This window comes from Camelina sativa, chromosome 4, assembly GCF_030686135.1.
Source record: "Camelina sativa cultivar CO46 ecotype springtype chromosome 4, ASM3068613v1".
Classification (NCBI taxonomy): domain Eukaryota; kingdom Viridiplantae; phylum Streptophyta; class Magnoliopsida; order Brassicales; family Brassicaceae; genus Camelina; species Camelina sativa.
The window spans coordinates 4,136,290-4,163,427 of NC_141883.1; the positions used below are offsets into that span (position 1 = coordinate 4,136,290).

General features: G+C 42.1%; 3 protein-coding genes and 2 non-coding genes across 5 annotated transcripts; 2 read left to right on the forward strand and 3 right to left on the reverse strand.

The window, feature by feature from the left end:
• Positions 1–561: 561 nt before the first annotated feature.
• On the reverse strand, positions 562–8,654 carry LOC147945331 (uncharacterized). The gene is made up of 2 exons (XM_087509875.1): positions 2,595–8,654; positions 562–1,003 (listed from the first exon to the last, which is right to left on the reverse strand). Exon 1 carries the CDS (start codon positions 4,642–4,644, stop codon positions 3,628–3,630), a length of 1,017 nt encoding a protein of 338 aa, XP_087366001.1. The 5' UTR covers positions 4,645–8,654; the 3' UTR covers positions 562–1,003; positions 2,595–3,627.
• On the forward strand, positions 7,301–7,407 carry LOC147945332 (small nucleolar RNA R71). The gene has a single exon (XR_015597882.1). It is a non-coding gene; the product is annotated as a small nucleolar RNA R71 (small nucleolar RNA).
• A 10,812-nt stretch (positions 8,655–19,466) lies between the features above and the next one.
• On the reverse strand, positions 19,467–19,817 carry LOC104783518 (uncharacterized). The gene has a single exon (XM_010508664.2). The coding sequence runs from the start codon at positions 19,815–19,817 to the stop codon at positions 19,467–19,469; it is 351 nt and encodes a 116-aa protein (XP_010506966.2).
• A 1,127-nt stretch (positions 19,818–20,944) lies between these two features.
• LOC147945333 (uncharacterized) lies at positions 20,945–23,883 on the reverse strand. Its single transcript, XM_087509205.1, has 5 exons — positions 22,713–23,883; positions 22,382–22,649; positions 22,052–22,279; positions 21,616–21,961; positions 20,945–21,352 (listed from the first exon to the last, which is right to left on the reverse strand). The coding sequence occupies exons 1-5, from the start codon at positions 23,881–23,883 to the stop codon at positions 20,945–20,947; spliced, it is 2,421 nt and encodes an 806-aa protein (XP_087365331.1).
• A 505-nt stretch (positions 23,884–24,388) lies between these two features.
• Positions 24,389–24,495, forward strand: LOC147945334 (small nucleolar RNA R71). The gene has a single exon (XR_015597830.1). It is a non-coding gene; the product is annotated as a small nucleolar RNA R71 (small nucleolar RNA).
• Positions 24,496–27,138: the final 2,643 nt, after the last annotated feature.

Sequence of the window (27,138 nt, forward strand, 5' to 3'; positions counted from 1 at the left end):
GTTATCGTGTACCTAGTCGGGTAAGAGATCGAGTGATGAAAGAAAATGCAAGAAATTAAAATACGAAAGCTTCTAAGGATGGGGTAATCGAATCCTAAGTATTCTTGACCAGTACAGATGCCTTACATGCCTCAAGCAAATATTTCCTAGACAATGAATCTCTAAAATCTTGTTAAAACACTCTCGCACTAGAAACAATCAACCTTGATCACTCCCCTACCCAACTTTCGTTGGAGAAACATGACCAAGCAAGCATTAAGATCTGATTCATTATTGTCAGTAAACCCCTTACTCATCTAATCTCTAATGATAAGTGAGTAAACCTCTAGCATTGGTTGATTCAAGTATCTCATCTACACCTCTCAGTGGTAAAACATCTTAGATCTAATCTCAACCTCTCGGTCTGTTGACAACATTAAGAGCACCAACCTAGAAGGAAATCTATCAAACACATACAATCAAACTAAGGCATCCTGACCGATCAAGAACACAAAATCATCTATCCCAACCATAGAAAATTTACTACACTACTCGGAAATCATGGCAAGAAACATAACAACAAATATAAAAGAGAATTGCATTATATTAAACGATAAAGTAGAGGGATAAGAGTACAAGACAGAAATTTAAAGAAATGATAAAAAGTTATGAGATAAAATCTAGAACAAAAGGGAAAAGTGTTTGAGTCGCTCAATTCTCTAACAGAAGCTCTCACTCTCTGGTTTGAGGGTCTGCGGCGTGCTCGTTTGCGAGGAAGGAGAGGAGGGGTTTATATATGGAAACCCCTTTGACCTAGCTTCCCAGACCTGCCCGATGGTCTACTCGAAGGGGTACACAAGGATGAAGTCGGGTTACTCCTCTGGTAGATCTTCGGGTTGTTCTTCCGCCTCTTGGATCCTCCTTGATCGTGTTGGGGTTCGGACTTGTTCTTCCAGCTCGATGGCTCCTTCGAGTACATGCTCGAGTTTGTCCTTGTTTTTCCCCATTTTAGGCTCTTAAGCACCTGTTTTCATCCAAAACATGCAAATGCAAATATGCAACACCCTAAATGGCATAAAAGTGAATTCCTACAGTTAATGACCTAAAAATGCTAAGTTAAGAGTATGAACAATGCAAAATATGGACAAAAAGGATGCTAAAAACATGCAAATTAGAGAGTTATCAGACCCCCAAACTTAAATCTTGCTAGTCCTCTAGCAAGGAAGTAGGAGGGTGCGGTTTAAAAATGGGGACTCATAACTTTTATATGCTAAGCGAAGGAATCAAGCTATAGTCCTCAAAGATAGTTTAATGGTGCGAAGATCAATCAACATACTTACAAATATTTTTCTATACTTATTACCATGCATCGATCTAGGTCAACCTCCAACTAAAAGTAAAGAACATCTCTTTCGCATTCAATTAAGTGTTTGGCGAATTCTTGCACATGGAAGGTGAATCAAGCTCAATCGGTTTCAAGGGTAAGGCTTTTTTAGTAAGGTGGTTTTAAACAAATTCTTTGGGTGGTTTTCTCTCAAGAGATGGAATCCTAGACAGTTGTGAAAACTATCTAAGATTGAAAACAATTTGGGCATACAAAGCTTAACTCTTGATAATCTACCCTTTTCTCATTCACTTTCTTTTCTTTTTTTATATCAAACCCCCTAGAATTACACTACCCACATCCTTGATTTTAACTCTCTTTTTTTTTTTACTCACTAAGGTTTAAACTCTAAACTTCTAGCTCTTTTTTTTTTTTTTTTTTTTTTTCTTTTCTTTCTTTGCTAAACTCCTAATATGTATATATATATATATATATATATATATATATATATATATTTCCTTTCTTTCTAGGAGACTATAGCAAGATCACAACCTATAGCACAATGAAAAATGTCTCACTTAACAATTCACAACATGGTTTGAAAGAAAGGTTTGGGTTCATGGGTAGGACAAACAAATCAGGTTAAACGAAAAAGATTGGTGAAATGGAGTGCTAACCCGAATTTAGTGTTACCATGAGCAAGTATTCAAGTTCCATAAACAAGACAATTAAAGTTCAAATTAAATCCAATAATATAGAGATGTTCTAATGTTCAAACAAGTGGAGGAAGCATTCAAAAGACACAAGGTTCTAAGCAAAGATTTTTCATTTTTTTCCAAAGATTGATCTAACAACAATGAACTGTGATTAAGGAGTATAGTTTCAATCCTAAGCTTTGATTTGAAACAAGGTAGTTTTAATCATTGTCCCCTAAGATGCATATGCAACAATCCTATATGAAACAAACTAGACTCAATCCTAATATGTAAATGCAACTACATGAACACTCTTTTTTTTTTTTTAATTTTTTTTTTAAACTTTTTTCAAAAAGTTTTTGGGTTTTTCAATGCACATAGGTGCAGACTCAAATGAATAAAACTAGCATGCAAAAAAATTGAAATAAGAAAATTAAGAAAATAAAATACAATGTTAAAAATATTCTAGGAGTCTCCCCCAAACTTAAATTACACAGTCTCTGTGTAAATAAAAGTTGGAAAGGGAATCCAAGAATCACACAAAATGAAAGAAACTAAATGCAATGTTATTTACAAAGATCGGATGAAAGTGGTACCTCATGGGTTGGTGAAGAAGGAGGTTGCAGCAGCCTCCATACTCGCCAACGTGTAGCCAGGGTCGTCTCCGGCTGCAGCAGGTGCCGGTGTTTGCTCATCAGAGAGCTCGGTGATATGCACGGACGACCTACTCGGACCAGCATCCGAGGGGTTGATCAAGGGTGGAATCGCATAGCTCATCGGGTAGGGCATCAGGTAGTATGACGGGTATGGAGGAAGAGGTCCAGAGTGATCACCCATATAGCCACTCGCAGGGTGCATCGTATACGGCATCGTGTATGGCATCTGGTAAAGCAGAGGGAAGAGTCATGAGTAATCACCCGATTGGGTGCTCGATGGGTGCATCAGATAAGGCATCGTGTATCCCATCGGGTTAGGCGTCGGATAGGTGTCCGAATGGCTTCTCCGTGATGCTTCAGGTCTGGTGATGTTCTCCTCAGCCTGGGGCTCGTAGGATGATGCTCTGTAAGGTTCTGGAGGTGGCAGTCCTCGATTTCCTCCTAGCGGTCCGCTTCTCCCCATCCAACTCGGTGCTTGTGCCAAGGTAGGTGCTGAGGCACAGCTTGCCTTGTCTTGCAGCTCCTTGATCTAACCTCCCATAGTCTTCACCGAACCTGTAAGTTCCTTTACCTTCCTCACCAAAAACTTGTTCATCCTCTTCAGCCATCCGATCGTCTTGTGGGCTTCCCTCACTCCAACCGGTTGATTTTGGGAGCACACATACTCCTCAAAATCGAAATCTTCCGAGCTATCTCCCTGTCTTTGCCCGGTTTCCTCTCTCTTCTTAGCTTCGGATTCCTCCTCCGGGTTGTACAGCTCCTCCAAAGGTGGTTCAAAGTCAATGTTGTCTCCTAGCCGAACCTTGGTGCACATTACATTGGGTAGGATCATCTGGGCGGCTCCGGCGGTAGGATGGACGAACTTGAAGAGCATCATATCGTTAGGCCTCTCATAGGGCAAAAATCTCGCCAGCACGAGGTAATCTACGTCCAGCACTCTTGGTTCGTGAACTATCCCTTTCAACGGCACATCTCATGCCACCAAAATCGGTGTAACCAGTTCTCCAATGGAGATCTCTCCGCCTCCTTCTCTTCTCTTAATCGCCCATGACTTGAGGTAGAGGAACTGATCGAGCAGTACAAACATCATATTAGTATCCGCAACATCTACGACAAGTGGTGTACCATCCCTAGCATTGTCCAAAACTCCACACAATGCAATATCCAGCAGCTGAATCTCGTGATCATTCACATTCCCAGTCTCCTTTCTAGCAAAAAGAGTGCATGCGAGGGACTTGTGAAAATACCTCAAAACAGGGCTCCTTATTTGAGCGGATTTGGAGCTTGTGGACTTGTAGGGGAGCTTGTCTCCTATTGTCAGCCATAGGGACCTCATTTCCTCCTTCCTAACCTCCATTCCTTCTCCACTCCCAGCCTTGAAACCATACAGCTTCTCCATCTCCTTGAAAGTGACCCGGTACACTATTTTTTTCACGGAGAAGGGGATCAACCCGATCCCCCCATCGGGTAGTGGGGTTGGGTGGTCTTCAAAGTAGTGCAGCCGCAAAGTCGAGAGAAAGTGGACCGTCTCCTCCTCATGAGCTTCAAGGTGAGCTCTCATCATTTGGCCCAGGTGGCACATGTCGAACAGGAACTCCACATCCCTAGCTATGCCCAACTGCTTCATTGTCTCTCGGTGAGGGTATCGGGTACCGACGAAGCTCATCTTCCGGAAAACCTTGAAGAGTTTTGCCGGAGTCTTCACTTCCTTATGCTTCAGCCTCCGTGAGGCTTGGCGTGTTCTCTCTCTCTGCTCCTCCTCTGCATCTCGATCCTCTTCCTCAGCTGCTCTCTTAGCTACCTTCTCAGCCTTCTCAGAGGCTGGTCTCTTTCCTCTTGCAACCACAGCTCTGCTCCTTGATCGAGATGTTTGGATCTCCTCTTGCTCTTCTCCACCAGCATCAGAATCGACCTCCATGGGGTTGGTAACGGTTCTTTCGAACGTAGACAGGTCCCTACGTCGAGGAGATCGGCGAACAGCACTCGCCATCGGACTAGGTGAGCGAACTCGATGGTCTACACGATCGGTTGCTCGAGCACCGGATTGGGTGACTGATCGGGTTGAGCATCGGGTTGGGGAAGCAAAACGTCCAGCCAACGGTTGGGAATGCAGAACGTTTCCTCTCCCTTGGGATTCTCGCGGTTCGACGATATCAACACCGGTTGTAGCAGCGGTGGAGGTTGATCTTCTTCCCTTCCTTTGGTAGATTTTCGTGTGTGACTTGTCGAATCCTTGAGAAGAAAAAGCTAAGCTTCGAGGTTAATAGGGTTAGTTCCCAAAGAAAACCAAATAAAACTCGAGTTTGAGAGAGAATAGAAAGTATGGAAACTAAAAACTCTAGGGTTGAGAGACAACTTCTCAGTGATGCTTAGGAGGAAGGGTTAGAAACCCTTAAATAAGCTAGGGTTGGTGGGTTGGGCTTTGCCGAGAGTGGGCTTTCTTGTGGAATTCAGACTCCTCTCGCCACCCGAGCAAGGACACGATCAGGCGCGCCAAGTACGGTGTCGGGTTGACCCTCGGGTTCCTCAATTCCCCCCTTTTTTTTATAAAAGTTTGCAAAAAATAGAAAAACAAGATTTAAAACAAATAAAATAAAAGAAAATAAAATAGAAGATACCGTTGGGACTTCTTCCCAAGTGAGCTTGTTTAAAGTCACTAAGCTTGACTCTTCATGCTCTCTAAGCATCAGATCCAGGTGGAGGAGGTTCTTGAATCCTCTCCACTATAGCAAGCTGGTTCAACTGATTCTCCAGGTTTTGTCCAGGTTCCAAGGCAAATGTGGTGTTGACTTCCTCAAGATGTTGCACTTTTCTCTGCTTTGTCTTAGTGGAAAAAGCTTGACCATCAATGGTTGGCCTTTTAATCCCCTTCTTCACATCAAACTCCATCTTGAAGTGCTCACCATGCTCAATTCTGATAATGCCTTGCTTCACCTCAATCACAGCGCCTACTGTTGCCAAGAATGGTCTTCCTAGAATCAGTGGATCTTCTAGTTCCTTGTCCATATCAAGGATCATGAAGTCAGTAGGGACTTCTATTCTCCCGATCCCGAGTGGCAAGTTTTCTAGGAGCCCAATAGGATGTCTGACTATTCTATCAGCTAGAACCAAATACAAACTGCTTGGTTTAAAACTGGTGAATCCCATCTTGTTGGCAACTGATAGTGGCATAATGCTAACTGAAGCTCCAAGGTCGCAACAAACAATTCTTGAAAATCCGAAGTCCTATCGAGCATGGCAAAGTAAAAGAGCCAGGATCCTCCAATTTTTCCTCAATTCGCAGCTCAGGATCTAAACACAATCCACTCCTGAGAATCTCAAACCCAATCTCCTTGACAGCCTCCTTAACCTCATTCTCCAGCCGAGCTGCCTCATTGGCAGATTCCTCTTGAAGTTCGTGTGGTGGCTAAAGCTTAGGAGGTGGAGCTTAACGCTTAGCCATTCGCTCTGCAAGCGCATCCAGTTGTATGTCAAGTGCAGCGTTGAACCTTTCCTCTAGCTCCCCTTCTGCTGCTACAGGTAGTTGAGGCTGATCTCTCTTCTCAACATCTACTCGATGCGTCATCTGATCGCCATCATCGGGTATGTCTTCGGGTTCAGCTTTGGGTGGTTCTTCGATTTGTGATTCTCTAGCTAGTGCTCGATCATCAACTCGATCAGTTTCCTCGGGTGAAGGCTCGGGTTCATACTCTGATATATAATACTTGGCCTCATTTATCATTGGGTGATCCATATCCTCCCCATCTTGATCATCATTGTCCCCAGTGAGGTAATCCTCATAGTCATCATCAAGGAAGATGGCTTGGGCAGTGGCATAATCTTTACGGTTTTGAACAGCTTTACCTGGGAGTTGGTTGATCTTTGGAGCTGGGTGGTTGTTGTGGTGGCCTTCTAGGTACCTTATCTTATTGTTGAGCGAATCATACTTGGCGTTAAGGTCATTGTATCCTTAGTCGATCTTGTTGCTCATCTCTGCAAAACGTTTGGCGGTGTCCATAGCAATTGGTGCCTGATTCTAAATCATCTGCTGAATTAGGCCGCGTAGGTCAGCATCTTGTGAATTATTCTGCGGGCCTTGTTATTGTTGGAATCCAGGTGGTTGGTTGTAGTTTCCAGAGTATTGCTGCTTTGGTGCATAGCCTTGATTGTATTGGACAAAAGGTTTATGTTTTACCTGGTTCCCTTGAACTGCAGATAGGTAAGTTTGGTCCTAAGGATTGGCAACATTTGGGTTCCAGTAAGACAGATTCGGATTCGTCTTGTAGTTGTTGTAACCTTTGTTGTAACCTCCATGGTTGTTGATGTAGTTAACATCCTCTATCTGTATAGTCTCCCCATCTTGTTGTAGAAACTGCTCTTCCTCTGATATTGCATGAACATCTTGCTGCTGGTTTAGGAGTTTATCGAGCTTGTCATTGAGGGCTTTCATGTCCCTCTTGTACTTGGCATCTTCCTCTCCCGTAGATCGCATGGTGCGATCATATTCCTCATTGTAATTGCCATCAGATTGAGCCAAGTTCTCCAGCAGGTCCCAACCTTCATCAACATCCTTGTTGAGGAAGTTACCATTTCTTGCGGTGTCCAACAACATTCGTATCTTGGGGACCACTCCTCTGTAAAGTGTGCTCAGCAATGAAGCATTGCTGAATCCATGATGAGGACATCTGGTAGTGTATCCCTTGAAACGTTCCCAAGCTTCACTGAACGTTTCATTGTTCTTCTAAACAAAGCTGGAGATGTCGCTTTGCAGCCTTGCGGTTCTGGAGTTGGAGAAGAATTTGGCCAGGAATGCCTTCTTGCACGCTTCCCAAGTGGTTATGGACTCCTTGGGGAGTGATTTCTCCCAGATGTGTGCTTCGTCTCCCAAAGAGAATGGGAAAAGCCTGAGTTTGAATCCATCTTCACTAACTCCATTTATCTTGGTGAGGCTACAGAGCCTATCCAATTCATCTAGATGATCCAATGGGTCCTCCATTGGCAATCCATGAATTCCCTATGCAGTTGTGGTACAAAGGGTTATCAATCCAAATGGTTTTCTATTGCTAGCAGGAAGGATATGATCAGAACAGTGTAAGTATTGCCAAGCAAATAAGGGTTTAGTCTAACAATCCTAGAGTGATAAAAGAAAAGAAAGTAAACAAAGAACCACACGAACTAAGCACTCGATGCAAGCATTCGAGTACAAGATCTGGTGGGGTGATCGAGTAGGCAACTTGAGGGATTACTCGATGCAGGTTATCGTGTACCTGATCGGGTAAGAGATCGAGTGATGAAAGAAAATGCAAGCAATTAAAATACGAAAGCTTCGAAGGATGGGGTAATCGAATCCTAAGTATTCTTGACCATTACAGATGCCTTACATGCCTCAAACAAATATTTCCTAGACAATGAATCTCTAAAATCTTGTTAAAACACTCTCGCACTAGAAACAATCAACCTTGATCACTCCTCTACCCAACTCTCGTTGGAGAAACATGACCAAGCAGGCATTAAGATCCGATTCATTATTGTCAGTAAACCCCTTACTCATCTGATCTCTTAGGCTAAGTGAATAAATCTCTAGCATTGGTTGATTCAAGCATCTTATCTACACCTCTCGGTGGTAAAACACCTTAGATCTAATCACAACCTCTCAGTCTGTTGACAGCATTAAGAACACCAACCTAGAAGGAAATCTATCAAACACATACAATCAAACTAATGCATCCTAACAAATTAAGAACACAAAATCATCTATCCCATCCCTATAAACTTTACTACACTACTCGAAAATCATGGCAAGAAACATAACAACAAATATAAACGAGAATTGCATTATATTAAATGATAAAGTAGAGGGATAATCCGCCGCTGGTTGCTTTGGTAATCCATTCCGGTATGACGGAGGATGAACCGGATCTAACCGGTTTTGATTTGTTTTCGCCGGTTGAGCTACGATGCCGCTGCTTGGAAGAAGGGCTCATGGTTTTGTTTATTGGTGGTGTCTGTGTGTCTGTGGTCGTTGGCCCTTCTCTCTCTCTCTTGAGAAAGACGACTTTGTTTGTGCGGTGTGAGAAAACAAAACAAGAGATGGAAATGGCTTTTGGATTTTTATAGGTTAAAACTCCAATACTACCCCTTTGGCGTATATCTGTATTTCATGTGTTTTTTCTCGATTAATGACGATAATAATGTGAGATATGTTTACTTCTATTAAATTTCTTTGCAAATCTACGCCGTATGGGATTATATTAATATTGTTCTTTCATACCAAAATAAAGATTTGTTCTTCTTTTACATTTTTTTTTTTGACAATTTCATGTTTTATGATTGGTGAATAAATTTCATAGAACTGGAATTAATGGTGAGAACACGTGTTAAACCAACCAATCATAATTATTTGACATTTTGGGAGTAGGCACGAACAACTTTTTGTCGACATAGTATTATCATTTATAAATATTTTTAATAAATAGGAAAAATACAAAGCTAATGACTTGGTGGCAGTGGCATGCATTGGCATTTGTAGCTGGTGTTATCAATAAAATATACAATTACGAATTATTATCACAATAGGTTGCTTTTCATCATAAAAGTTGCAAAAGTTCCGCGTAAGAAAAGCGTTAATACGGATAAATATCTTTATCAAGTGGAACGTTAAAAAAATGAAAAAAAAATGGATGAATTATTTCAGATGAAAACAGTTGCAAATATACGCCGGCAAATTATATATGGAAGGTATACAATCAATCAAACACTGGATATGCAGTTGAAAAGACTAAATAAGTAAATAACACTAGGAGTTTTAACTTTTAAGTAGTCAATGGATGAATCTGTGCCAGTTAATTGAAGCTTTTATAAGAGTTGTCACATAATAGCAAGCTCACAAGCAGAAACAGAAAACTAACAATATCAAATTATCAATGAACTGCTTAAAGAAACATGAAGATACTTGATTTTGTGATCAAAGTCATTAAAATCTTCTAAAACTGCCATGAAGAGGGTTTTTTTTTTTTGTTTTTTTTTGTTTTAACAAAAAACTTTTACAACCTATACAATTCCACATTGTGATCTTTGTTTTCAAAACTAACTACTGAATACCATTTCCAGCCAAATAAAATTGTTTCCGAAGACAATTTTCTACGCTTGGTTACATCTTCTAGTCGGTTCTCTTGGGCCCTGCAGCAGTAGGCTCTTGGTTAGTGATCATTTGATTCTTAGTTCTAGTACAGAAAGACTACAACTCTGTCTTGATGAACAAAAAATGGATAAACACTGAGATTTGGCCTTACCCTCAGACAACGTGTGAAACCCCACTGAAGAAGGAAGGGTACCTGCCAAATGAAACCAGCTAGTGAATGATCATTTTGTGAGGGATAGTAAGAGGCTCAAACGAAAACATAGATCGACAAAGCAACAAAACTGATTTATGTTTTATTTATCCACAGAAATTGAGGAACAAACAACAAAACTAAAAACAAAAGAACAAACCAAAACCTAAGGATGAACTCTGCTCTCTCATGCCCTAAGGCTAAGGCTCCCAAGAAACCCCAATACCAAAGACTCCCTTGAATCCATACTTAATACTCATCAAAGACCAATTAATATGTCGACACACAGTAAAGAGTTAGTAAAGCTGATGTAGCACTAGGCAATATCATAAATCTTCTTTACGAGGACTTATCATCACATGACGGCCACTCTTGAAGAATTTACAGAACTCAAATTATATCACTTTTGGTGTCTATGGAATGCTGGAAGAGTCATCTTTCTTCTCGAAGTGGAATCAAGTCAATCCATTCAGCCATCCAGAAGATATGCCAGATTTACCGAGACGTATTATAAACCGACGTAAAGAGAAGCAACCAGCCGATGGGATTTTGTTCAAGGCCTGACCAGCGACCATCACAGAGGCCCAGTCCAAGTCTCCTCCACGGTCCAAAAGCCTCTTTCACCGCCCTTGTCCTGCACTCAAGAAGAAAAGACGTTTCTACCCTTACAAATCCTAACCCTAGACAAAACCATATAAATACTCTTAAGACCTAGGGTTTTCAACTGTGCCTTCATCTAGACTTCAAGTGCCTCCTATACCGCCGCTGCCGTACAACCCTAGAAGACCAGAGAAGCTCTCTCCTCCTCGCCAAATCCATTGAAGCTGGAAGATCCACCAATCTCTCTTTCTACTCTTTCTAGTTCTTTCATACTTACATTGCTTTTGGGATCAAGTTACTTTTGTGATAAATAGAGAAGTTTCCTTTGAATCCCTTTTTGTTTATTGATTCGTTTTTGATGCTATACTTTATAATATCAATGTCGTTTCTTTGCATCATGAGCGAGTAGTTTTATTTGTTAGGTTCTATGGGGTGATTCAAAGGGAATTAATGGTTCGCTTCAATTAGGTTGTTAGATCTTATTTTCAGTTTTATGTGTTCTTTTGGGACATCTTTATCTTAATGCATGTGCTTGGATTGATCACCAAGTGCTGATCTAGAGAACGGGAGCGTTAACCGCGTTATCATACTTCTCTGAACTAGTGTTATACCAAAACCTCGCGTCGTAACCTGCGTAAGTTGAGTTGCGGAGTTTGGTGAATGTATCAAACTTGTTTAACTAGCTGGTTGACATGCGTCGTTACCTGCGAAAGTTGAGTAACGAAGTATGAAGACTTTAGACTTTCATTCTCTGAAAAAAGCTTGTTAGTTCATTAGTGTTTCGTAGTTGAGAACCTAGACCGAAAATTAGTATTTACTAGTTAGATCTTACACTTAATATTGCTTAGAACCATGAAAACTCTGAGATGACTCCCAAAACGCCCAACGCCTTAGTCTTATAGTTTTAAACTGTTTTTATTTATTCGTAATAGTTATTAGGAAAACCAAAACCCCAATCTCTTTTTTAGTCTTAGCCATAGTTCTTTCTATTATAATTCAATTTATGTTAGCTATTACTCTCTGTGAGATCGATCCTAAAATACTACATTGATTAATTGTGCACTCTCAGTGGTTGTGTAGTCTTTTCAGGTAAAAGAATTGGAGTAAAATTCTACACACATCATTTCTGCAGAGGGAGTTTCTATAGATCCGGAGAAGATTCAGGCTATCAGAGATTGGCCTAGACCGTAGCATGCCACGGAGATCAGGAGTTTCTTTGGGTTTGCAGGTTATTACAGGAGATTTGTGCAGGGCTTTGCAAGCAAGACACGTCCGATGACTAAGCTAAGAGGGAAGGGTGTTCCTTTTGTTTGGTCACAGGAGTGCGAGAAGGGCTTTGCAAGCCTAAAGGATATGTTGACTACTACGCCAGTATTGGCATTACCAGAGCAGGGAGAACCCTATGTGGTTTATACAGATGCATCCAGAGGTTGTTTGGGGTGTGTGTTTGTAACGCCTCCGAACCGTCCTAGGCCCAGACAAGACCGTTGGACAGCCGTGGGAACGTTACATGTTCGGGACCCGCACCCAGGTAGTCCGGTCGAGGGACGGAAGCTGCAGCTTCCTGACCAGTCCTCCTGGACGCGACTCCGCCCGCAGCTGAGGTTCCGCTTAGGCTTTGCAACCCTCGTGTCGCCTGGCGCGTTGTGTTGGCCCAGAAAAGGCCAATGTATCAAATACAACTTGTCATGTTTCCCCCAAAAACCGAATTATATTACTTATAATAAGTTATTACATTGAAAATAAGTTATTAAAGCAATATACATATATAGTCGGAGACTTCATAAAATACATAGTAGGAAAATACTTTATAGTCAAATACTTTATAGAATGCATAGTTGGAAAATATAAGCTTTTTACAAAAAAACACATGAAAACAATTCCTATCCGGTGTCCTAGTGTTTGCTCCGGCTCTAAACTACCTAAGTTACCTGCCGGCAAACACTAAACCACATGAGTAATCTAAGATTTCTCAGTGAGTCTGGGTACCCCTATTTTACTAGACATGCATTCTAATCTACCCTACCCCAACTACCCAAACTAAAAGGAAACAAGTAAGCAATCAAAGCTACGCAACAGAAACAATAGCGGAAGCAATAAACAAGCAAGCAAAGAAGGTTAGTTCTAATAATTCTCGACTCGACTAACCTAGACTCTACACCTAAGGGACTCTACGACACCTAGACTAAACAACAACCTATGAGCCCTCGATAATCTGTTCTGTTCCAAACCACTGCTCATGCTGAGAGCACAAAGATAACAGCATGAGCCAACTTCCCATGCTGAAACCACAAAGCTAACCACAAATGCTACAACGTTTTGTAGCGGTCACTCTAGTAGCAAGCTAGACGTGACATTGTCCCGCGCGAGTAGCCATATGAGAACTCTCACGAGAAAACCTCTCTACACTTGGAACAAAAGATCGACTACTCTATCCTAGCTATGACTCGAGAAAGATAACTAATATAATTCAAGAGACTAGCTAAAATAAGTACTACTAATTTTAAGGGTTAGTAAAAACTCTAAGAAGCTAGTACTAAACAATTCAAGCAAGCAAGCAAGAAAATCAAGCAAGAAAACAAGCAACAATCAACAAGAAACAAGAATAAAAATTGAAGCAACCTAGATTGTTCTATATGCATGCAACTACCCTAAACGATTCTCAAGCAAGTTAAAATTGCAACTAAAAATCTACCAAATTAATTATGCATGCAAGTCTATGGTCCAAATTTTAAGCAAGCCGAATTGCTTAATATGCATCAGGTTCAATTCTTAACATGCATGGTGATTTTCTAGCCTAAATTCAATGTGATTATCATAAACCTAGCATGAACCCTACCAATCTAAGCATGCAACTATCCTAATCCTAGCATGAATCCTAATCCTAAACAATTCTACCACAGACTCACAGTGATTCAGCAGAGGATTGATATAATTAGACTTCACGGCAACACGGATCAGACAGCGTCCCCCTGTTGCATCCAACAGCGTCTCCTTGCGTACGAACAGCGTCCCGACTGCGTCCGAGCAGCAGTCTCTCCTCCGATCTATCTTCTTCTTAAGAGAGCAAACGTAGATTTTTTTTTGTGGTTTTCTCTCTTGAGTGATGAACGAAGAAAACAAGAGAGTTGAGCTCCTATTTATAGGCAAGCTCGCCTCCTTCTGTCCCTTAGCTCGATGGACAAATGGCGTTCCATTCTTCGCATGTGCAACATTTGGTAATCCTTGAGACAAATGGCTAAACTCATTCCTTAAGCCCCAATTCTCTTCTCTGCATGGCGTTCTCATTGGCTGATTCTTTGAAGAGAAATCTTCTTTGTCTCTCCCACTTTCTTGCTCATGAAGCTCCATTGGTTGCTCCTTAAGGTGAGAAAATGATGATGTCTTCCCACTTTATTTGCATGAATCCTCATTGTTCACTTCTAAAAAGATAGCAATGATTGTTTCTCCTATTTTCTTGCATGAATTCCCATTAGTTGTTCAGGAAAAATTCTCTTTTGCGTTGGTAGACAATCACTCTGCAAATTTTGGATCGCTGTCGGCTTTGGCGTTACGTTCGTCAATCGTACGATAATTCCGCAGCTTCTCTGTCTCATCCGTAACTTCTCCGTCAATACCGCAACTTCTCTGTCAGTACCGCAACTTCTCTGCGTCCATGTGGTCTTTCCCGTATGCGCTCGATTTTTACCGTCTTCACTCTGCATGCATTCGTCTACTCGGTCTGTATCGTCTCCATTCCGCATGCGTCCGTCCTTTTCGTCTTTACTCGGTCCGTACAGTCTCCGTTCCGCATGTGTCCGTCTGTCCGTGCTGTCTCCATCCATGTACGTCCGTCTATCCGTGCCATCTCCGTCCATGTACGTCCGCCTGTCTGTGCTGTCTCCGTCCGTATATGTCTGTCCTGTCCATACCGCCTCCGACCGTGTACGTCTGGTCTGTCCATGCCGTCTCCGAGTTGTTGATTTTTCTTCGGACTTCCCTCGGTCGTCCTTCATGTTTTTCTCTTCTCCTTCTTCCCAAGTCTTTTCCGGGTCTTTTTCTCCAAAAATTTTATTTGAATTTTTACCCTTAGTGAGGGTCATTACATTCTCCCCCCCCCCCTTATAAGAATTCGTCCTCGAATTCTAAATTCTTCTAATCCTCTTGATATGGTGATGATGCTTCTTTGATGTACCACGACTTGTCTTCTCCATCAAAATCCTTATCTTGACACTTGTCTTTCTTCAGATTTTTCTTGACTTCTTTTCTTCGTCGTACAACTTGGTTTACTTAGACTTCTTGGCTTCTACCATCGACTTCTTCTTCTTCATAGTTTGTCTCCATCTCCGAACTCCTTGCTCATCCTCCAGACTTTGTCTAACTCCTTCGTCCATTTACTAGTTTGGTTCGATGGAACCTCACTGGTTTTGCCACTTTGCTTAATTTGCTTCATCTCCTTTGCCATCCATTATTTTCTTGCACCCTCTTTGTCCATGCTTAGTCGTTTTCTTCTTATTTTGCTTTGCCATTTTCGATTGATTTCCACTGCGCTTTCTGGTTTGGTTTTGTTCTCTTTGTTTGGTTTCTCTAAGGATTTTCCATAATCCTTTTTTTCACTGCTTTCTCTTGCTCTTTCTTTAATCAGCCCGACTCGCCTCTCCTTGGTCGATTTTCTCAAACTTCTTCAATTTGTCTGATCGCGTTCTGTCTGTGGCATCTTACGTGAATCCTCAATCAATCATGGTAATCCATTGCAAGCTAATTCTAAAAATTAACTATGAAAACCTACAAGATGCTAAAGCAATCAAAGCAAGCAATTAAACAAGCAAAGATTAGCAAGCAACACGCAATAAGTAGATAACTGCGGCTAGGGATTAACACAAGTATTTTACACCCAAAAGGGAAAAATATATGAGTTTTTCCTCCACCTAGCCATCTACTTTACATGATTCGGATCTTCCTAGGCAAAATACACAACTAAGGTTACGCCTAGCGGTTCAAAAGAAAAACCTATTCTACCCTTACACTTAACCCTAAAAGAAAAACTTCCCTTTCCCAAACTATCCTATTGGTTTTGGCGGTTCCTACACTCCTCACACGGGCACACACACATCCTAGTCGGCTCCTCAGGTTGCGGTTCAGCGGGAGAATTGGTTGAGGCAGGGGCAGCAGACGACGACGTTCCAGCTTGGTCCATTGCTTTGCATAAGAAAAGACTGTGATCCGCAAAAAACAGATGGGAAATAACATGACAAGCAGGAGCCAAAGTAATACATGTTATTTTTTCGTCTTGTTCAGCCTTCTTAATATTTGCAATGGGGTTCTCTTCGACTCTGACAGCTTGGTCTAACGAGTTCTCTCCTGTATGCATAACTTGACCCAGCGGGTTCTCCTTCCCTCGCACCACTCAGTCCGGACAGCTGTGAGTAAAGTGTCCAGACATCTCACACTCGGTACAAATAACATGCTCTGGGGTTAGTGGACGTTGCGGCCTTCTCCTCCAGCAATGTATTGTTAAATCTCCCACCGCTCCACACAAATCGCACAGCATGGTGTTCCTTAGGCGAACTTGACTTGGGTAAACTACCCTCTTCCGTGCAGTAGCTCTGATCCTTAGCCATCCTCTTGGCTGCGGTATCGCGGCTTGTTCTTCCAGCGGTGCTCTTGACTGCGCTTCTTGCTCCAACATCCTTGATCTCTTGGTGCTACTCTCTCCATCTTTGAATCTTGTGGACTCTCTGTTCAGCTTCCTGATAGACAGGTTTTCACCCAGGGTATCAATTCCCTATGCAACTATAGTACAAAGGGTTATCAATCCAAATGGTTGTCTATTGCTAGCAGGAAGGATATGATCAGAACGTTACAAGTCAAGCGAAACAGATAGGGTTTTGATTTAACATTCCTAAATTAAATGAAAGACAAGAATATAAACAAAGAAACCACACGACCTATGCACTCGATGCAAGCAATCGAGTACATGATCATGTGGGGTGATCGAGTAAGCAAATGGGATATGAACAGCTCGAGGTAATACTCGATACAGGTTATCGTGTACCTGATCGGGTAAGTGGTCAAGTAATGAAAGAAAATGCAAACAATTAAAATACGAAAGCTTCTAAGGATGGGGTAATTGAATCCTAAGTATTCTTGACCAGTACAGATGCCTTACATGCCTCAAGGAAATATTTCCTAGACAATGAATCTCTAAAACTTTGTCACCACACTCTCGCACTAGCAACAATCAACCTTGATCACTTCCCTACCCAACTCTCGTTGGAGAAACATGACCAAGCAGGCATTAAGATCGATTCATTATTGTCAGTAAACCCTAAATCATCTAATCTCTTACTTAGAGCGAGTGAACCTCTAGCATTGGTTGATTCAAGCATCTCATCTACACCTCTTGGTGGTAAAACACCCTAGATCTAATCTCAACCTCTTGGTCTGTTGACAGCATTAAGAACACCAACCTAGAAGGAAATCTATCAAACGTTTACAGTCAAACTAATGCATCCTAACCGATCAAGAACACAAAATCATCTATCCCATCCCTAGAAGCTTTACTACTCTACTCGGAGATAATAACAAGAAACAAAGCAACAAATTAGAATGAAAATTGCATTATAATAAACGGTAGAGTAGAGTAGAAAGAGTGCAAGATAGAAATCTAAGAAAAACGATAAAAACTATGAAAAAAATGTAAAAACGAAAGGAAAATTGTTTGAGTCGCTCAGTTCTCTCACAGAAGCTCTCGCTCTCTGGTTTGAGGGTCTGTGGCGTGCTCGTTTGCGAGCTAGGAGAGAAGGGGGTTTATATATGGAAATCCTTTTGACCTAGCTTCCCAGACCTGCCCGATGGTCTTCTCGATAGGGTACACGAGGGTGAAGTCGGGTTACTCCTCGGGTAGATCTTCGAGTTGTTCTTCCGGTTCTTGGATTTTCCTCGATCGTGTTGGGTTCGGACTTGTTTTTCCAGCTCGATGGCTCCTTCGGGTACATGCTCGGGTTTGTCCTTGTTTTTCCCCATTTTAGGCTCTTTAGCACCTGTTTTCATCCAAAACATGCAAATGCAAAAATACAACACCCTAAATGGTCTAAAAGTGAATTCCTACAGTTAATGACTTAAAAATGCTAAGTTAAGGGTATGAACAATGCAAAATATGGAAAAAAAGATGCTAAAAACATGAAATTAGAGAGTTATCAGACCCCCAAACTTAAATCTTGCTAGTCCTCTAGCAAGGAAGTAAGAGGGTGCGGTTTGAAAGTGGGGACTCATACCCTTTATATGCTAAGCGAAGGATTCAAGCTATAGTCCTCAAAGATAGTTTAATGGTGCTAAGATCAATCAACATACTTACAAATATTTTTCTATGCTATTTACCATGCATCGATCTAGTTAAACCTCCAACTAAAGATAGAGAACATCTCTTTCACATTCAATTAAGTGTTTGGCGAATTCTTGCAAATGGAAGGTGAATCAAGCTCAATCGGTTTCAAGGGTAGGGCTCTTTTAGTAAGGTGGTTTCAAACAAATTCTTTGGGTGGTTTTCTCTCAAAAGAAGGAATGCTAGACAGTCGTGAAAACTATCTAAGATTGAGAACAATTTGGGCATACAAAGCTTAACTCTTGATGATCTACCCTTTTCTCATTCACTTTTTTTTTTTTATAATATCAAACCTCCTAGAATTACACTACCCACATCCTTGATTTTAACTCTTTTTTTTACTCCCTAAGGTTTAAATTTTAAACTCCTAGCTCTCTTCTCTCTTTTTTTTTTTTTTTTTTTTTTTCTTTTCTTTGCTAAACTCCTAATATGTATATATATATATATATATATTTTTTTTTTTTTTTCTTTCTTTCTAGGAGATTCTAGCAAGATTTTTTCTCTTTTTTTTTTACTTAGAGACTTAGAGCTAATTGATTTTAACCTTAGGGACTTCTTTTTTTTGTATTCCTCAACCCAACCCCAAATAAACATACTAACCACCTATCTTTCAAAACCGAATCTATTAGCTAGTTCAAAATCTAACTTAGCTAAATCAAGAGGCAGTTCTTTGTCGTTCTCAATACTCTCAAGGTTTCACAACCTATAGCACAATGAAAGAGGCCTCACTCAACAATTCACAACAAGGTTTGAAAGAAAGGTTTGGGTTCATGGGTAGGACAAGCAAGTCGGGTTAAACGAAAAGATTGGTAAAAAATAGAACTGTGACTAAGGGCTATAGCTTCAATCCTAAGGTTTGATTTTTAACAAGGTAGTTTTAATCATTGTCCCCTAAGATGCATATGCAACAATCATATATGAAACAAACTAGACTCAATCCTATATGAACACTCTTTTTTCTTTTTTTTTTTTAATTTTTCAAAAATTTTTTTTTTTAGGTTTTTCAATGCACATAGATGCAGACTCAAATGAATGAAACTAGCATGCAAAAATTTGAAATAAGAAAAATAAGAAAATAAAACACAAAGTTAAAAATATTCTAGGACCCTCCCCCAAACTTAAATTACACAGTCTCTGTGTAAATAAAAGTTATAAAAAGAATCCAAGAATCACACAAAGTAAAAGGAAACTAAATGCAATGTTATATACAAGGATCGGATGAAAGTGGTACCTTATGTGTTGGTGAAGAAGGAGGTTGCAGCAGCCTCCATACTCGCCAACGTATAGCCAGGGTCGTCTCCGACTTCAGCAGGTGCTGGTGTTTGCTCGTCAGAGAGCTCAGAAATACGCACGGACGACTTACTCGGACCAGCATCCGAGGTGTTGATCGAGGGTGGGATCGCGTAGCTCATCGGGTAGGGCGAAAGGACTGAAGAGAGAAAATACTAAAAACATGTAAATCATATTTACAGACCTGCCTTTGGGATTTCCTCCCAAGTGAGTTTGTTTATAGTCTCTAAGCTTGACTTTCAATTCATCTCAGGTTGGCGCGGGTTCGTCGAGACGCAGAGATGATTCCACCTCTGTGCTCTCATTTGCCATGTATTTCTTCACTCTCTGCCCATTCACAGTAAATTCATTCTTATCTTTACCTAGCAGAGTGACCGCTCCATAGGGCAGAACTTCCTTAATTTCGAAGGGTCCTGACCATCTTGAATTGAGCTTCCCAGGGAATATCCGAAGCTTTGAGTTGAACAAAAGGACTTTGTCTCCAGCTTTTAAATCCTTGTGTCGGATCTTCTTGTCATGAAAAGCCTTCGTTCTTTCCTTGTACATCCTCGAATTATCATAAGCCTCCAGCCGTATCTCATCGAGTTCCTCGAGATCCATTAGTCTCTTTTCTTGGGCAGTCTTTATATTCAAATTCAGCAGCTTGGTCGCCCACATTGCTTTGTATTCAACCTCGACCGGAAGGTGACAGTTTTTTCCGTAAAGAAGCTGGAAAGGTGTCCACCCAATCGGCGTTTTATAGACGGTCCTATAAGCCAATAGCGCATCATCTAGTTTGAATGTCTAATCCTTTTTTGTGATTCCCACGATTCGAGCTAATATCGCTTTGATCTGTTTGTTGCTCACTTCCACTTGTCCGCTGGTTTGTGGGTGACAAGCTGTCGCGACTTTATGCTTAACTCCGTGCTTTTTCAACAAGCCATCGAAAACCCTGTTAATGAAGTGTGTTCCTCCATCACTGATCACTACTCTTGGGATTCCAAATCTCGGGTAAATGATGCTTTTGAACATCTTCATTATGACTTTATGATCATTCGTCGGGCTGGCGATTGCTTCTACCCATTTCGAGACATAATCGACTGCCACTAGGATGTACATGATTCCCCAAACATCAAAAATTTCGACTTCTAAGATTGGCTGCTGAGGCATTTCATTTCGTCGACCTATGTTACCCATTTTATGGCACAAATCACATTTTGCTATGAAGAGTTGTGCATCCTTGAACATTGTTGGCCACCAGAGACCAGCTTGGAGTATCCTTTGGACTGTTTTGAAGGTGGCAAAATGTCCTCCATAGGCAGACCCATGACAGTGCTCTAGTACTCCTTGGACTTCCTCTTCTGCTATACATTGTCTGAACAGGCCATCCGTCCCTTTCTTGTAAAGATAAGGTTTGTCCCAGTAGTAGTTGTTGACATCCCTAAAAAATTTCTTCTTTCTTTGAGCGTCATAGTCCTTAGGAATTTCCCCGCATACCAAGTAGGTCACGAAGTCTGAGTACCATGGGAGCTTAGCCGACTCGATGGCCATGAAATCGATCGACCCAGTCGACTCGGGGATCGAGTAAGCTATCGTGTGTCCGATCGTGTGGCTCATTTATTCCAAGAAGGCGATGTGCATTAGTCTTTCTTCGGGCATTGAGTCGTCTATTGGGAGTGGATATTCGATTCTCATTCTGGACGGATTGTCTGCTACCCCGTTTTCAATTCCTTTTTTATCCAGGATCTCTATGTCGAATTCTTGCAGAAGAAGGATCCATCTGAGGAGCCTAGGTTTGGTGTCCTTTTTTGAGTAAATGTACCGTAGGGTGGCATATTCGTGTGGACAATCACCTTAGAACCGACTAAGTAGCTTTTGAACTTTTCAAACGCGAAAACCACAGCAAGGAGTTCCTTTTCAGTTGTCGCATACCTCGTCTGGGCATCGTCCATGGTTCTGCTGGCGTAGTAGATCACATGGAGCTTTTTACCTATTCTCTGACCTAGTACTGCTCCCACAGCGTAGTCTGACGCGTCACACATAATCTCAAAGGGATGGTTCCAGTTTGGAGCTTGAACTATTGGTGCGCTCACCAAAGCCTCCTTTATCTTGTTGAAGGCGTCTAAACAGTATTTGTCGACAATGAACTCTGTTTCCTTGCAAAGTACCGCGTTAACGGTCGTGCAATCTTAGAGAAGTCTTTAATGAATCACCTGTAGAACCCTGCGTGCCCTAAAAAGCTTCTGACATCTCTCACTGATTTAGGAGGTTGCAGCTGAACCATTACTTTGATCTTGGCCTTGTCGACCTCGATCCCCTTTTCTCAGATCTTGTGCCCCAAAACTATTCCCTCATGGACCATAAAGTGGCACTTTTCACAGTTTAACCCTAGATTGGTTTATTCACACCTTTTCAGCACCTTGCAGAGGTTTGACAGACAGGATGAGAAAGAAGCTCCATATACCGAAAAGTCGTCCATGAAAACCTCTACCATTTCTTCTATTAAATCCGAGAAGATAGATGTCATGCATCTTTGAAAAGTTGCAGGAGCGTTGCACAATCCGAAGGGCATCCTCTTATAGGCAAAGGTTTCATTAGGGCAGGTGAACGTTGTCTTCTCGTGGTCAGCAGGGTGTATTGGGATTTGGAAAAACCCACTATACCAATCGAGGAAACAGTAGTAAGGGTGGTTAGCCAGTCGTTCCAGCATTTGGTCTATGGAAGGCAGGGGGAAATGATCCTTCCTCGAGGCTGCGTTAAGCTTCCTATAGTCAATACACATTCGATGACCAGTTATTGTCCTTGTGGGAATTAGCTCATCTTTCTCGTTTTTGACAACGCTGATTCCTCCTTACTTCGGAACACAGTGCACCGGGGACACCCAAGTACTATCAGCAATAGGGTAGATAACTCCAGCATCGAGCAGCTTCAGAATTTCCCTTTTCACCACTTCTTTCAGGTTCGGATTTAGGCGATGTTGAGGTTCTACACTAGAGTACGATTCAACTTCAAGGTTTATCCGATGGGTGCACAGATCAGGGGATATGCCCTTGATATCATCTAAAGTATAGCCTATTGCTCTCCTATAGTTTCTTAATTGAGTGCAAAGCAATTACAATTCCTTTTCAGGCAGGCTAGAATTGACGATCACTGGATAAGTTGAATTAGGTCCTAAGAAAGCGTACCTTAGCCCAGCTGGAAGAGGATTTAGTTCCACTTTAGGCGCCTTAGATTCGGACCAATCATCGATGGCTTGGAGTTGCTGCTCGAGGTTGTGCTCAATCACTCTACTCGATGGTGTGATCGGGTCAGTGTCCGGGTTGGTTGGTGTCGAGCAACTGCAGGACATGACGTAGGAGTTGACCACTGACTTGTCCCAATTTCTATTGTCGAGCATCACTCCCTCTCTTTCAGCTTCCTTCATGTCCTCACTTAGCTCTGGTTTGATGACATCTAGATAAGTATCAAGCAACTCCTTGTAGAGCTCCGTTTCTTGATGCACGAATCCCTACTTACCATCATTTGTCAGTGCTGTTTGTAAGCAATCCCCTATCGCAATCTCCTCAAATGCCTCCTCACGCAGTTTTTCTAACTCTTCTATCCAGAAGGTTTGACCAGCTATTGTAGGTTTTTTCATTGTTTCCCAAATATCAAACTGCATAGTGAGGTCTTCCCCGAGTTTCAGATCGATCTTCCTGTTCCTCACATCAATCATTGCCCCTGCGGTGGCTAAGAATGGTCGTCCTAAGATAACCGGATCCCTTGGCACCACATCCATTTCCAAAATCACGAAGTCAGTTGGTACGTCTACTGACCCTTCTTTGACCAGCAAGTCTTCCAAAACTCCGCTTGGCAACCTCGTAGTTTGATCAGCCAGAACTAGTTGGATGTCGGTAGGCTTGAATTTCTCGAATCCAAGACGTTTAGCTACAGTAAGTGGCATCAAGCTGACTGATGTCCCCAAATCGCAAAGACATCTTCCGAACTTCAATGGTCCGATCGAGCAAGGCAAAGTAAACGATCCCGGGGTGCTCAGTTTCTTAGGCGCGGCAGTCCTCTGAATTATTGCACTGCACTCATGATTGAGTATAACCATCCCTTGTACTTGCTTGATTCTCTCCATGACTGCATCCTTCAGGAATTTCTGGTAAGGGGGAATCAAAGTGAAGGCGTACATTAGGGCCATGCGAAGTTCGAGTTCCTGCATCTTTTTCTCGAACAATGCCTTGTACTTCTCCAGGAGTTCTTTGCGAAATCGCCCAGGGAATGGCAGAGGTGGCTTGTAAGGTGGGGGAATGAATCTCCTTTCTTTCTGCTTCTCTCTTCCCGGTTTGTCTACAGGAGGCGTAGTTACTGGAGGGTCAACCCGATCACCTATCCAAGTAGTATGGTCGGGTGAGGGGTCGGGTTGTCCTGGGGAGTGGCTTGGTGGTTCACCGAGATCCTCCCCATATAGATCATTGCTGTCCGCAGTGATGTCCAGTGGTACTGTTTGCGGGGGTAATTGTCGGCCACTCCATAAGGCGATCGTGTTTGCATACTCCGAGTGACTTTTTGAGGTGGAAGCCGAGTTATCCGTAATCACCTGAATTCGAGATCCCAAGGCATCAAACCTGTTGTGCAGTTCTTGGAAATTGGCTGACAGACGACAAGCGAGATTGTCGAATCTTGTATTAATGTGAATCATGTATGTCTTATGAGTGGATAGGACTGTGTGCATTAGGGATAGCAAAGCCAGCGATGACGAACTAGATGGTGGTATCGGGCTGTGTATCGGGTTTTGGTAAGGCACAATCAGATTCGGCTTGTAGTTGTTGTACCCTCTGTTGGAACCTCCTTGGTTGTTGATGAAGTTAACATCCTCTATCTGTATAGTCTCCCCATCTTGTTGTAGAAAATTCTCTTCCTCTGATAGTGCATGAACATGCTTCTGCTGGTTGAGGAGCTTATCGAGCTTGTCATTGAGGGCTTTCATGTCCCTCTTGTACTTGGCATCTTCCTCTCCTGTAGATCGCACAGAGTGGTCGTATTCCTCACTTTAATTGCCATCAGATTGAGCCAAGTTCTCCACTAGGTCCCAACCTTCATCAACATCCTTGTTGAGGAAGTTACCATGGCTTGCGGTGTCCAGCAATATCCGTATCTTGGGGACCACTCCTCTGTAAAGTGTGCTCATCAATGAAGCATTGCTGAAGCCGTGATGTGGACATCGGGTAGTGTATCCCTTGAAACGTTCTAAAGCTTCGCTGAACGTTTCATTGTTCTTCTGAACAAAGCTGGAAATGTCATTTCTCAGCCTTGCGGTTCTGGAGTTGGAGAAAAATTTGGCCAGGAATGCCTTCTTGCACGCTTCCCAAGTGGTGATGGACTCCTTAGGGAGCGATTTCTCCCAGATGTGTGCTTTGTCTCCAAAGAGAATGGGAAAAGCCTGAGTTTGAATCCATCTTCACTAACTCCATTGATCTTAGTGAGGCTATAGAGCCTATCGAATTCATCCAGATGATCCAATGGGTCCTCTATTGGGAAACCATGAAACTTATTACTCTGTATCATCTGGGTGAGACTACTCGTGATCTCAAAATTGTTGTTCTGCACAGCAGGTGGCACAATGCCAGTCCTTTGAGTGTGAGTAGATGGAGCATCTCCTGCTCCTATATTGTTCCTTGCTTGAGGAGCTGGTGGATCGTTCTGATTATTCATCATCTCCTCAATGATTGTTGGTTCCGGTTGAACTTGTTGTTGTCTGAGTAGCCTTGGTCTGTCGATGTTGTCGATGAAAGGACTCAGGTTATGGCTACCTCTGGATCGTGTTTGCATGCGCAAGTAGGTGTCCGAGTGTGTACACGAGGGTCTACTCGATCCAGGTGATCGAGTGACGGGTCGGGTGGGTGCTCGGGTTGTACCTGAGATTCAAAACAAACAAGAGCGAAAGCAAACAAGTCAGATTCCAAACCAATTTAAACAAAAAGAACTTGATCTAGCAAGTGCTGAAATCCTAAACGTAGCAAAATGAAATCAACCAAATGGCAACGATGCCAAATTGATAGACAGGTTTTCACCCAGGGTATCAATTCCCTATGCAGTTGTTGTACAAAGGGTTATCAATCCAAATGGTTGTCTATTGCTAGCAGGAAGGATATGATCAAATCCTTACAAGTCCAACAAAACAGATAGGGTTTTGATTTAACAGTCCTAAATTAAATGACAGACAAGAATATAAACAAAGAAACCACACGACCTATGCACTCGATGCAAGCAATCAAGTACAGGATCATGTGGGGTGATCGAGTAAGCAAATGGGATATGAACAGCTCGAGGTATTACTCGATACATGTTATCGTGTACCTGATCGGGTAAGTGGTCGAGTAATGAAAGAAAATGCAAACAATTAAAATACGAAAGCTTCTAAGGATGGGGTAATTGAATCCTAAGTATTCTTGACCAGTACAGATGTCTTACATGCCTCAAGCAAATATTTCTTAGACAATGAATCTCTAAAACTTTGTCACCACACTCTCGCACTAGCAACAATCAACCTTGATCACTTCCCTACCTAACTCTCGTTGGAGAAACATGACCAAGCAGGCATTAAGATCGATTCATTATTGTCAGCAAACCCTAAATCATTTAATCTCTTACTTAGAGCAAGTGAACCTCTAGCATTGGTTGATTCAAGCATCTCATCTACACCTCTCGGTGGTAAAACACCCTAGATTACCCTAGATCTAATCTCAACCTCTCGGTCTGTTGACAGCATTAAGAACACCAACCTAGAAGGAAATCTATCAAACGTTTACAATCAAACTAAGGCATCCTAACCGATCAAGAACACAAAATCATCTATCCCATCCCTAGAAACTTTACTACACTACTCGGACATAATAACAAGAAACAAAGCAACAAATAAGAATGAAAAGTTCATTATAATAAACGGTAGAGTAGAGTAGAAAGAGTACAAGATAGAAATCACTTCCTTAACTTGTCTAGCCTATCCATCCTCTCCAATATTGGGTCCCGTGGTACCTCCTCCATTTCCCTCAAGCGGTTTAGTGCTATCTCGTTCCTTAGGTTTGCCTCCAGCATCCTCGAATCCCACCTTCCATGTCTCGGCAACTCTTCTTCTTGATTTTTCTCTGACAGCGGCAACACCATCCGCAATAGTACAGCTCGGATTGGACTGTTTGGTTCCAGCACAACTTATTCTTAATTGTTTCGCTCCGACACAACCTGGTCTTGACTGCTCCTTGAATAAGTATTCTCCCTTGGCTCCATGCTCGCTTCGGCCTCTTGTACTGGGTCTTGCGGCTCATTGTCTCGGCTGCTGTTTCTCAGTTCAATCACTAGGGTCGGTATGCCGTCTTCATCATCCGACGACACTACGATCACCTCCACATTTTCTTCTTCTTCTGACGACGCTGGTTCATAGGGCTTAGGGTTCCCATCGTTCGCGTGATTTTATCCTCGGTCTCTGGTACCTCTCCACCACAATCAGCTTTGTTTGTTGGATGTATCTCGGACAGGAAGTTAAGAATTCTCTTGATCGCCTCTGGGTGTTCTCTCATGTAGTCCTCTGCATTGGTATCATCGGACTGATCCTCTACAAGGTTTAACAGCAAGTGTGGTAACTTATCCGCGATATGTTTGTCTTCTTCTCCATAGTCTCCGACTGGGAGAGTTTGAAATTTTCCTTGTGCGTCCATCCTGACTTGGATACCACTTGGTTCGCCAATCTCCAACACCACGGACTGATCATCTTTGTTCACCTCCATTTCCTCCGACACTTCTAAATTTTTTCTAATGGATTGGTCTCCACTGACGGGTTAGCGTCATCCTCATCGAGTAGTCCGTCAACACTCCACGTCTCTGGGTTAATGGGTTCGTCACTACTCTCTGACTCAGTCAACAAGTAACCATTGTGATTCTCATGATCCCCATGTCTCCT